General features: G+C 31.6%; 1 protein-coding gene across 1 annotated transcript; it reads right to left on the bottom strand.

Annotated features, from left to right (window-relative positions):
* Window positions 1–5944: 5944 nt before the first annotated feature.
* Window positions 5945–11943, bottom strand: LOC109795286 (DNAJ heat shock N-terminal domain-containing protein). Its single transcript, XM_020354741.3, has 12 exons — window positions 11540–11943; window positions 11060–11379; window positions 10900–10977; window positions 10696–10798; window positions 10010–10098; window positions 9364–9475; window positions 8020–8073; window positions 7901–7949; window positions 6974–7074; window positions 6779–6894; window positions 6229–6666; window positions 5945–6127 (listed from the first exon to the last, which is right to left on the bottom strand). The coding sequence occupies exons 1-11, from the start codon at window positions 11846–11848 to the stop codon at window positions 6327–6329; spliced, it is 1671 nt and encodes a 556-aa protein (XP_020210330.2). The 5' UTR covers window positions 11849–11943; the 3' UTR covers window positions 5945–6127; window positions 6229–6326.
* Window positions 11944–12978: the final 1035 nt, after the last annotated feature.

Below are 12978 nucleotides of genomic sequence, written 5' to 3'. Positions count from 1 at the left end.
CTTAGGGTAATAATAATAAGAACCTAAACACATAACACTAACCTATAGTATTATATACAGTAGTTGCATTAACCACTACTTGTGGTAGTGATAAAGTCAAAATGAGGATATAGCTAGCTAGTAAAACAGTCATGCAGAGGTCGGAAAATGCTCCAACGATATAGGGCACATCTTGATGAGAATTGTTTTGACATGGAAAATGCCTTTAGACTAAGTCTATTTTCTGTTAATTTATTTTCATTGATCTACAGAACTGCCACCAGACAAGGCATTCATTCGCTAAACATGACGTAAACAACATGTTAATCTGCAATAGAAATAAAGTTAAAGATATGTGAATTGTACAAGGACTAAATTATCAATCAGAATCAAAGTTATATGTTATGGCCACAAAAAACTTTTTACCACTTCCATAATTGTCAAATCAGTATCTTCAAATGCGATCGTCTTTCTCTTTTAAGATGAACCTAGCTATCCACGTCTTCTTACATAGTCGGTGCTCAATTTTCAACCTAAGAGACAAAAGTGAATCTAATGTTCTGGAACTTCAATCACCTTATCAACCTTTTGCTAGTTAACTATAAGCATGAAACACTGCTTTAACTACCAAGACCATCTTTACTTAATTTTCAATTTTAGTTTCACCCCTCCCAAAATTAAACTATATTTCAAGATAAAAATTGTGGGTCCCTTGTCAATTCTCATAGATCACAGAAAATCATGAATCCAATCTGAAAAAATCATCACAAACAGATATGATCTACCGACTTTACGTTTTCAATGATATTTTAATGCTGTAATTATTGGCCAAGATAGATTTTCCAATTCTAATTGGCTAAGCTATCAATCTTTTTTTTTTTTAAAGGAGAGGGGGGGGGGGGGGGGGGGGGGTGCATCTATCATGTACTATCAATCTTTGATTAAGAATGCTAAATGGGTTTGAAATTCAATTTTTGTCTTTAATTATTTCAGATTGAATCAATTAGTACTTAGGTAGCAGCAACACAACAAAAAGAGTAATTATATTCGACAATTAATAATTAAGAGGAGCAAAACAAATGTCATTATTATTATGGGCGCGTGTGGTGGAGCTTAACATCTGCGGATCTTATGCTAGATACTGTTGTTGTTATTGATTAACTCAAACTGTCTGAAAGTGACCCTAGCCCTCCACACTTCACCATCTCAAATCAAAGTACCTCTGCTAGCCATAGCAATTGCTTCAAGTACAGACTCTACAATTGAGGTGGGGCATTGTAAACATTTCTTCTTCCATGTGAAGCTTGTTAGAGGAACGTCCTTGCTCTAATACTATTATGCAGACACTGCATGTGCAGAACTATCATGTTTTTTTTTTACCAATACATGACCTTTATTATATACGTAAAGATCAATTTCTGCTTGTGGAGTTAAAATTCACATTTTCACATCAAGCAACTATAATGTTCCGAATATATGTGCGTTTTATTTTGAATATTAATGTTTAGCTAGGGTTTGTCTGAAAAGAAGTAATATAATTCCATGCCATATATTGATCATATATTCATATGTATGCTTTAATTAGAAATTATATTCTATGTCTCTTATGGATTATGATTGTAGTCATCTCAAACTAACAAGGATAATTTGGAAAAGCAATTATTAACAAAATGGCCCAGAGGTGACCACCAGGTCCACCACTAGATATTTTTTTTGAATGAGTATAGCTATAATTCAGAGATGGGAGAAGGGAAAAGGAACAAATAAAAATAAAAAAACCAGAATCTAGGTTTCAGTGCAAGCACCATGAGACTTGCGTGTGAACAAGATGTACAATTGGCTGAAAGAGAAAAGGCCCATTATTATTTTAGCATGTAACATAAGGAAGAAAGGATAATCATTATGATATATGTATCCTGTTCCCTGATTTCATTCATTATATGTAGTGTAACAACAGAAAATATCTTACGTTTTCACTTTTGTTATTTCCGTTCTTCAACTTTTTCATAGACATAAGGATACTGGCAATTAATTCAGTCATATATTGTGGCCAAAAGCTACCATGTAACGTACTATTCACACTAAATTGAAGAGCCAGCTGCAGTTTGTCCAGCTTCAAATCTTGTTCAAGTATAGTTTGCTGGGTGTAGGTGTAATTAAGTCAGATCAAATTAAAAGAAATGAAATGTTAATTTTTATCTCAGTAATTGTAACCTTAGTTAAAAAGGGTGGAATAATTAAAAACCCATCTCAGTTCATATTTAGTCAACTTCAGCCAGTAAGCAAAAAATGAAATTTAAGTCAAAATCTGTAGTAAGTGAGATTGATCATCAATTTGTCACTATCATGGCCGGTAACCAAGTTGTGTCTAATGTGACCGGACGGCACCAGTGACCAGTGATATGCCACCAGAGTGGTCTTAATAGGAACCAGCAATATTAACCTTCCTTCAACTCCATTTGACTTTATTCATTTTGCTTGACATTGCTTATTTAGGGTAAAAATATCATTTTGGCAATGATGCTCATGCTTGGTAATTGGTATGATTACATCACTAAAATATACGGTTGGCATTAATTAGTTCTGCCATAAAATACAAATGCCACATATAGTTTCTGAGCATATAGTAGCCAAGTTTGGTGCTATCTGATATTGAAGTACTATATATGATTAATAAATGAACAAAATTCATATTATGATATAAATATTATTTTCCGATCAGAATTAGAATTTTAATTACATAATACGCATAACAAATGAATCTATTAAATGACAAAAGTATTTATATATAATTGAAGTAAAATTTTAACTCTTATTGAAAAACTACACTAAGTATTTATACTTGTTTATTCAAAATTTAAGACAATGTGACCCTTACAAATCGAGCAACATTTTTTCAACAAATTAAAAGCTAAAGACAAACACAAACCTAAGTAGCAAATACTTTTTTCTCATGTCTTTTTAAACTGAACAAGGAGCATGATATTATATCATTCTCTTTGGCATGTTTTAGAGTAGTAGTAGCTAGGGAACCAAACCATTGTGGAGAAGCATATGAAGTCTCTTTCATTGAAGCTGAGCAAGGGAATGGATAACCAATAGATTGTTAGGAAAGCAGCCGCAGAAAAGAAAGTATTGGAAGGTGAAATGGGGGATGATGGACCCTACAACATTACAATGCAATTCTCATGATTTTGATAAGGGTGTGGTGGGGTTGCTTCATCAAACAAAGAAATAGTGCAAATCAAGCAAGTTGAAGCATTTGGGGCGGTTTGTGGGACTGCATAGAGGTTGGGCTGCTCAGTCCCACATACATTAAATGTATTTATAAAGCATACATTTTCAACTCTTCTCATTATATATCCATATATGGATTATCTGTGTGCTTTTCTTTATTATTATTACTTTTCTCACACTACGTGCTTCTCTTTAACAGCAAACCTTCTAGAGAGGAAATTTCAAGCTTAACCCAAGTTTGATAATGACATGCCTTCTGTCGCAACCTAAGTTGTCTCCCTTTATAAATTTATCCTAAGAATGTGTCAATAGATGAATTGATGATTAGTTCTGGTGATTATTCCTTTTGTCTTTTATGAACCTACGGTTCTCAATAATATTTAATAAATAGCTTCGAACAAATTTTAGTTTCATTTTCGGTTGTTTGTTCTATGGCCACCATACCTGGATTGTGTTTTCTATATGCTACTTTCATTTGGTGACTTACAAAGGCAAAACACTTGCACGAGCTCTACGATAAGGCAATTACCATGTAAATATTAATTTTATCATTGTTATTTGAATTTATATAATGAATATTAAATAATTTTTAATTTTATAAAATTTTGAATCCTAAAACACAATAACAATCTTATCATATTTAAAATTATGATTGAAAGATAACTTGATGTGATAGTGAAAGTAATATGATAAATTGATAACGCCAAATAATTAAATAGATCAATTGATGAAATAGATTACCAAATTACTCAATTAAAATTTAAATTAAGTATTAAGTTATATTGTTTTTTCATAACATCTTATTTTTACAATTTTAATTTAAAAAATAAATTTTAATATCAATGAAATTAGTCAATTAATTAAGTGATATTTTAAAAAAATATATTTATATCACCAATCCATCTTAAAGTAAAGAAGAGTCAATAACCATTAGTAAGACTAAAAGGGGTTGACAAATCGTCAAGAAATGAAAATGGATTGACTTAGATCTAGCATCTCTAATTCAAATTACGTAGCCAAATAACGTTTCCTAGAGAAAAAGAAAAATCGAAAGGAAGAAATATGGAAGGAAAACCTCAAACGCAAGTACTAATAAATCATCATCAAATGTCGTCCGAAGTTAGGTAATCCTTAATCATAATCGCATCAATTTAGACTTGCTTGGAACTTTTCTTTTGTATGGCTTGTCACGTTTTTCTCGCAAGTCACACCGAGATAGGTAACTTTTTTGGTTTTTATGAAATCCTCTCATTCTTATATAAGACAAAATATGTCTCAAATACAAAACACTTTTGATGCTCCTCGTTTTTTTTCTTCCTCTTTTCATTAGGAGCTTAAATGGGTTATTTGTGAATAATTAGAAATTAGTATTTTAGTTTATGAAATTTACAAATTAAATATTTATTATATATAAATAAAATATATAATTAATTATAAATATAATTTAAATTATATATTTCAATATATAAATTATATCAATTAAAATTTTATATAAACAAATATTTTTGATTAAATAATTTAAATTGTGATACAAAATTATTTTAATCATTAATAATTTATTTTAAAGTTGTTAAATTTAATCCAGAAATATATTTAAGCATTATTATTATTAATAATATCATTTGAAATGATGCGTTAATTTTCCTTGCATATTGTTCAATGCATTGATAGTGCAATTACCTGGTAGACAAGAAGTAAGTGACCTAGCTAGTCCAAATTGCTACGTCCTCAAACTCTAGTGGTAAAGACTTTTTAAATGACTTAATTAGTGATGTTGTATGCCAAGTATAAAAATAGCTTATTTTATATTATTTTTCACCTGTAAAAATAATTTTGATACCAAGGTGGATTCATGTATGAGGCCTAAATTTTTTTTCAACCCTTTTTTGCACAAAGCTAACCAATTGAAACATAAGTATTTACATAACGGTAAATATTTTCAAACATATTCCTTAATTTCTTAACTTCACTTCCTATAAAATCATTTGAATTTAATCAAATTTTGAATTTCTAAATCATGCAAATAATTTCTTATTCTAAATCTGTCAAACCATCTGATTATTTGCGGAAAAATAAAATTTTAAAACTTGGGAGACATTTGGTGGAAGAATTTTTTTTAAAATATTCCAAAATCATGATTAATAAAAATCATAAATATCAGAAATCATATTCCTAAAATGATTAAAATGTTTAATTTGACATAAATATTTTTCAAAACATTCATATATTATTTGGGAATCAAGTTTTTTTTACTAAATTGAAGTAAATAAAAATGACATAATATTTTTACTACAATAGCTCAAAAAATGTTAAACTCTCACTTCTCACATAAACAATCTAGCAAAATCCTAAATAAAAAATAGTTAAAAAATTATTTTCTAAGAATGTTATTTTTTAAATAATAAACCAAACAAAAAAAAAACGTAACATTTTCAAATTCAATACCAAATGTTTCTTTTAAAGTCGAAGAAAAAAGGGTAATAAACAAAGTACTTGATTAAGATGATAAGAAAAAAAAATTGAACAAAAATAATCATTAAGAATTCACATAACCTTAAATAAACGAAAAAAAAAATGTAATTAAACCTTCTCAAAAGATGACACTACTAACGTGACTGTTACATGTATAGGCATTTGTTAAACTTCGACTGAAGATGCTTTACTATATGAAACGCTATCTCCACTATTTCTCATAAGCTATAAACATATGTGCCACAAAGATAAATACTTCAGATAACCATGCTTGATAGATAGTTAGATATACATCTATATAAGTTATGAAAATAAGAAATGGACTATTTGTTGTACAAACTTCAGAAAATATTTGCCAGTCACGCAATTTCATAATTAGAATTCTCCGTAGCATTTTCAGCACATGACTCTGTACTCAGCACCTACTGCCTACTGGCTACTGCAGGTATGTGTAAAAAAGAGAGAATCAGTTAGCCTATAATAGAGTTGAACAAGAAACGAAAATCAAAATAATATACGTAAAGAATGACAGAAACAAACCATCAGGAAGAAGAAAAATTCAATTTCTCAATGAAGCTCATTGAACAGATGTTGTCCAGGCAAAAGGCCACAGCACATGATACGTGAACTAAATCAAATCAAAGGAAGTTCCTCTGAAAGTTCCCAGAGGAAAACCTTGAAGATAAATCCTTAGTCATGCTTTCTGAATCAAAATTTACAGTTTTCCTTCCAGCTGTTAGATCCTTTTCACGGTCCCATGGCTTCCATGGATGTTGGCCCACCCAGTCTTCCTTCTGCGGCTGTTGCTTGGACTTTTTCTTGGATTTGCTAGAAGCCTCTTCTTGATGCTTTTGCACCAATGTTTTTGACCGTTTTGCTTTATTGTATTTGTCCACTAATTCTGCATCCGCACTAGCCCTTTTCTTTTCATCTTCATTTGAGGCTAGTGCAGTAGCTTCATTGTATGCTTCCAAATAACTGCCATGTAGATAACATTTTTGCTATAAAGATCTTGATTTCAAAGAGTGGAATATAGGGTTGTAGGAAAGAGAAATTGACCAACCAAAGCACTCTAGAATGAAATACGTACTTCATCTTTGCTTTCTGGGCCCTGTCTAAAGGGGTGTCTGTCCAAGCACTAGTATCACCTCTACCTTCCTTTGGGCCACGGCTAAACTTGGTTGATTGCATAGTCACACCACCAGGCTGAAACACACAAGTCCATTAAATATATGCGTATTGTTTTTAGGGGGAAAAATGAACTTAAATGATTGACAGGACTTACTTTCCTTTCTGGAGGCAGTGTTGTCATCCACTCATCCCTTTTTGGTTCCACTTTAACCTCTGTCTGTGCCAGAAGCTCTTCATCACCCTCCATGGAAATACCTGCCACAGATTTCCTAGCAATGAGATGACAGAATTCACAAAGTAATAGTACCCAACTGCACCCCCTTCCCTTTAAGAAAAGTAAAACCGAAAAATATTTAAGGCTGCACGTGCCCGAATGAAACCAAGAGGGAGGAGCATGTTTGTTCATGCCCTACCAATTTCCCAACCTCAAACAGCGATGAGCAACTCGGTGCCAGAAGAGGCAAAAGTACGTCCCAATTCCAAATACCACAAATTAAGCACACCATCACCAAATTAGCTGGCACTTTGTGTTGGTTTATTGACAATATGACAATAAAGTACCTTCTCCAAGCGAAAGGCTAGATCGTTAAAATTAAGAGGAAAAGAGAATAAAAAGAGTCTTCTAAAATGAGTCTAATCATTATGTAAAGTAAAACTAGAGCCTGTAGTATTACTTGAAACAACCAGCAAAATTTTCTCCTTAAGTTAATATATAACAAGTTCAACCTATAAATACCAAAATATTAATAAATTTTTCTTCAGTTTACATAAAAATGGTAATATGCTATATGAATGTCAGAAAATGTAATCCCCATCATCAAGCCCCACTGAAATGATAATATTTGTATTTTGCTCCTAATTTTCTTCCACGCACCCTCCTACCTTTTTTTCATGTTTTACTTGGGGGACAGGTGCTACAAGTATCTCTAACAACACAACATAACCCTTTCAGTTTTCTCATCCTCTTTCCAATTTTCTCCCTTACCAAAGTCATTGCATTAAGCATGTTAATTAACATGCAGGAAAGTGACCTGAACAAACTTGACAAGAAACCTCTAGTCCTCTACATTGAAGAACTCACCTTGAGATCTTCTCCACAGTGCAGCCTCACGCATGCTTTTAAGTTCAGCCTGCAGTCACATGAAGATATTAGGATTCTCAATCAAAGGTATTTCAGCCAGACAAATAAGTCCAGGTTACCTTAAATTCCTCTTGTTCTTGCTTGAGTTTGATTTTATCATCCATTGCTTTCCTCTTCAAAAAGTACACACATCTTGTTAATAAAATGAAAAATATATTGAAAAAGTATATAATCTGTCATATATATCAAATTTGAGAGCAAAAAAATCTTCTGATAAAAGAATCCATGCCAAATCAAAACAACATTCTAAATTGAAGAAATTCTATAGACAAAACCAAAGGTAAAGGAAAATATGAGAAATAAATTAATAAGCCCAGAGCCCAGAAAATTGTTATATAATTTCTGAGTTTCATGCGAAAGTACTTATTCCTCTCACTTGTCCACATGATTGTTCTAGCTTCTTTTGGAGGAAATAATCACTCTTATTAAAACTCTCGCGAAGCTGCCAAAAAAATATTATTTTCCCCCAAAATAAGTCAATCTAAACATAAATAATCTGCCACCGATGATTGCTTATTCACTAGCAACACAACATGTGAAGGTCAGTAATAATGTGGGTCAAGTGCAAGACATTGTTAACACTTTTTCAAATGATTTCAGCCACATTATACTAAATTATTGACCACTCAAGTTCCTTAAACCACAGTTTTTCTTCACACATGAATTAAAACACTTGGTGATTTTGACATATAGGGTCCTTATAGTGAAAAGAAGAGTTCATCAATATCTGTTTTAGATGGAAATAAACAAATACCTTTCCTGTTGCTGTATCCCAGCAGAGGAAATAAATTCACTCAAATCAGAGATAAGGCTCTGAACTCGAATCAAAATCAATTTTAAATAAAATAAACCCAAATTTTCAAATAGCTAAACATCTAAAACTGTCCAATTTCACTTAATTCTTTTCAAATCATAATCAGCCCATAAATTAGTGTAGCATCCAGAAAGTCAGAAATTTATCATCTGAAAATTTGCTAATTCCCTGTTGCACTCATTTAATCATCTACCCCAGTATCTAAAGCATTTGATGGATAAGCATCATTTTAAGAGGAGAAAAAAAGGGGTTCAAACTTTAAATTCTAAGCCCTAAATAATAGGACTTTGGACAGGCTAAACATAGATATTTGTAAAGATATATGTAATTTCCTATTTCTTAGGGATGCAGATAACTATTCCCCCCATTTCACAAACCTATCTTTTATGTACTTGTATCATATTTTTATGTATCAGTTTAAAATGCAAAAATTTTTACCTTCAAGTAGAACAGTCAAACAATAAAGAAAACATAGACAAAGATAAAGAAATTATTCAAGTGTATGTCACAAAAAGAAAAGGCTGCAAGCATATCCCACAAAAAAAACACCATTAACTTTAATAATAAACCATCCTTCTAGCAGGCTCACCTTTTCTGGGTCTTGTAATTCTTTGAAAGCTTTATTTAATTTAATAAAAGCTTGGTGGGCCTGTGGATGAGAGCATTTATCTGGATGAACCAATAGTGATATCTTCCAGTACCTAAGGGGTATTAATGAAGATGACATTAGACAACCAAGTAATCTTTATCATATTTAGTCATTTGATGGGATAAGGTCTGGACATTTTTTCTGTTACTTTATAGAAAATAGAACTTAATATATTTTAGTGTCTTTCCCTTTTTAGTTCCTACTTCCCTGTATAGATATAGAAATACCTTGATTACTCTGATTTTATTTAGTTGCATATTATTTATCTGGATGCATTTTTAATATATTATTTACCATATAAAATTATGTTTTGAGTTCAGAACAGGCTGTTATAGTCTACATTTTGTTCATAAGATGATAATACAATGATTTGGATCATGAAGATTTCCAGAAGAACTTAATAACTTCTTTGGAGCAGTAGGCAGAAAAATACTGAATAACCATTCAGACAAAGACCATTTACTAACTAATTCTGCTGAGCAGGTAACAAAGTTGAACTAAATTTGAAAATAATTAATTTGAAAACAAAATTAACCGGAAATTGTTATTACTTTGGCTAATTATAGAAACACATAGAAGAACATACCTTTTCTTTATGTTCTCATTGGACATATTATGGTTAACTCCCAGAACATCATATGGGCTGTCAGCCTCAACTTCCATGATCCTGGTTACCTGAGAAAGAAACAGGGGATGAGTCTTGCTTGTATCTCCACATTCAATAACAAACAAATATCCAAAATATAGTTTTTTTAAAAATTAACAATTATGTGAGAATTAAATTGTTCCCCCCCTGATAAGAAACTCTTTAAGAAAATAAAAAAGAAATTACAAAAACACAGATGATCAAATGTCAAAAACAAAAGTAAATAAAAATTCCTGTCTTCAAAGAGTAAAACAATCATCACTACCCCATAAAAGAATCTGCTGATGAACAACTGGAGCTCCCCGAGAGACTCCATGACTAGAGGAAACCAAACTATTTTATCCCATAACAAAACCAATAATTAAAGATTAATTCAAATACAGCAATTAATGACTCGTCATATTCGGATGACAGATTGTTCACTTCAGCTGAAGGAAGCTACATAATCAAAGGAGACAGTAGAAAACAGATGCCACAAAATTAAAGTTCTTTCCCATGTTCCCCAAATAAAATACAATCCTAAATAAAATAAAATACCATACATCAACCATTAACTGAGTGTATTATTTTAATAATTGAAGAAAGGAAAAAAGTAATTCTTATTAATGACTATTGGGATTAAATACCTCTTCAAATCGTTCTGCTTCATTAGCTGATTCTGCTTCAGAAACCATAGCTGGTGGTGCAGGTCCTATAAATAGTTCAGTATCATCGTCCAATTCGGCATCTCTAAACACATTAGCATCAAAATATCATACAGTATCATTAGATGAGAATTAACTCAATTTATCCAGGAAACACAATCAATAAGAACTTAAATGGATCAGTACTTGAGCTCAGTCTGTGCCTCAGTTAATTTGGCAGCCGCAGCAAGCAATTCAGCTGATGGCATTGCAGGGCCTATCACCCTACACAATAAAGTAAGCAATAATCACAAGAAACAAAAAAGTAAAAATAAACGCCAGCAAAATGACAAAAAAGAACTATGACCTTCTTCTAGGACCAACAGAATGATCCTCCGGGGGTGCCGTTACATGGTCATCCACCATCTGTTCATTTCCAATATCAATTGGAACTGCAGAAGTATCAGCCACTGGTGCAGAAGTGCCAGCTTGCTCATTCATATAGGAGTGTATTAGAGGACCAACAACATCCAAAGTAGGGCGAGCTTTAGAAGGCAGCAAGAAAACCCTATCTCCATTTTCCTTAAGTTTTAACGAATGGAACAGCTTCTTCAAATGCTTGGTTAAAGATCTTTCTGATATGCCCTTTATGTCAACAGCTTGTCCATCATCAATCATTTGCAAGAGCTAAACACAACAGCAACAACACTAATAAGAATCAAGCATGTATAAGCATCATACAGTAAGCATATAATATATAGTCAATTTCAAACACTACTCTAGTGGACACCAAAAAAACACTAGCAATGGAATTGAAAGAGTGTGAGAGGAGCAATTAAGGTGAAACCTGCTTCAAATCGTTGCCAACGTTGGGAAACTCTTGCATCATTTCGGCTATCACAGCTTGAGGCTGAACCCTAGGCTCGTCTTCCTCCTCCGAAGAGGAGGACTCATCGGAATCGTGGTGCCTCTTCTTCTTTCTTCTCTCTCTGTCTCTCCTCTTCCGCCTTCGCTCCTCCTTTTCCTCGCTCCTTCGGCGCCGCTCCTTCTCGCGCCGCCGCCGCCGCCGTGAAGGGCGGTCGGAGTCGGACGACGGAGAGGAGGAAGAAGTGGGCGAGTCTAGCACACGACGCTGCTTCTTTCTTCTGTCACCCATTTTGGGATTCACCGATTCGAACCAAAATTATGCGTATGAATCCGGAGAGGAGATCAACAACGAATCAATTCAAACGAATTTTATCGCTGTTTTCACTTATTTTTCTAAACCTTTTTGCTTAGCCTTTTTTTTATATTTATTATTTTTTTAATGTGTATTAACACTAGATAAATAATAAGAAAATAAAAATATCATTGTATTTAAAATGTGACTTTCTTTTTATCAAAAATAAAAATAAAAATTGGTACATTGTACTTGTTCTTTATATTTAATGTTTGTATGATTTAAATGTATTCATCATATGTTATTTCGTATGATTAAAAATTAGTTTATTTTTTATGATTAAAAGGTACATGAAATATTTAAAAAAATGCATATTTAAATTATTATGTTAAAATTTAATTATTTCTACAATTATTAGCTATTGATCTTTATATGATTTTTCTAAAAGATGTTTATATGATTTGAATATTTAACTAATAAAAGTGATAAAGTTTTTTTTTTTTGTGTGTGTATATTTTAGTTTCAATTTTACTTTTAAATTATTTCTTAATAAATTATAAATCATCCACATCTTTTAAATAATTATTATATCATTTTATTATTTTTTTGTTTTAATATTTTTTAACTTGAGAAACACATGTTCAAATAACTACCCTTTTTGTTGTTTTTCTTTTTAACAAGAGAAACGTATAGTACTTTTTTGTGTGTATAATAATAAAGTTAAATTGTTATTTTGATTCCATATAATTTAAATAAGTAATTTTGATCTTCTAATTTTAATTTGATAATTTTATATCTCAATTTTATTAAATTTGCAATTTTTATCTCTCTTTAAATATTGATTCGTTGGTTAATAAAATTGCAATGGTAATTATAATATAATATTAAAAAAAAAATTCTACAACGGCCAAAAAGCAGTGTCCAAGTATGAAAAACGCTGAAGTATTTTATCGTCAATAAGATTGCAAATAAATGGAAAGAAGATGCAAAGTGTAGGAAAATTATCTTACAATCTATCAGATATTAATTCTTCTAAATCGATCTTGTTATTTTGTCTTCTATCTTTGTGTTTTATTTTAGGAGAGATGTTTCATTTGGTTGTAACAGAAATTTGTTGATGCAAAAAG

The sequence above is a fragment of the Cajanus cajan genome, chromosome 7 (genome assembly GCF_000230855.2).
Source record: "Cajanus cajan strain Asha chromosome 7, NIPB_CcT2T_4, whole genome shotgun sequence".
Taxonomy (NCBI): Eukaryota; Viridiplantae; Streptophyta; class Magnoliopsida; order Fabales; family Fabaceae; genus Cajanus; species Cajanus cajan.
This window is presented reverse-complemented; position numbering and strand designations above follow the sequence as displayed.

Bases quoted from the DNA above. Each gene is read 5' to 3' on its own strand.
- LOC109795286 (XM_020354741.3), bottom strand. From the start codon at position 11,848: ATGGGTGACAGAAGAAAGAAGCAGCGTCGTGTGCTAGACTCGCCCACT. The intron at 11,380-11,539 runs GTTTCACCTTAA...TGTTGTGTTTAG, and splicing joins TTGGCAACGATTTGAAGCAG to CTCTTGCAAATGATTGATGA. The intron at 10,799-10,899 runs GTACTGATCCAT...TAATGTGTTTAG, and splicing joins GAGGCACAGACTGAGCTCAA to AGATGCCGAATTGGACGATG.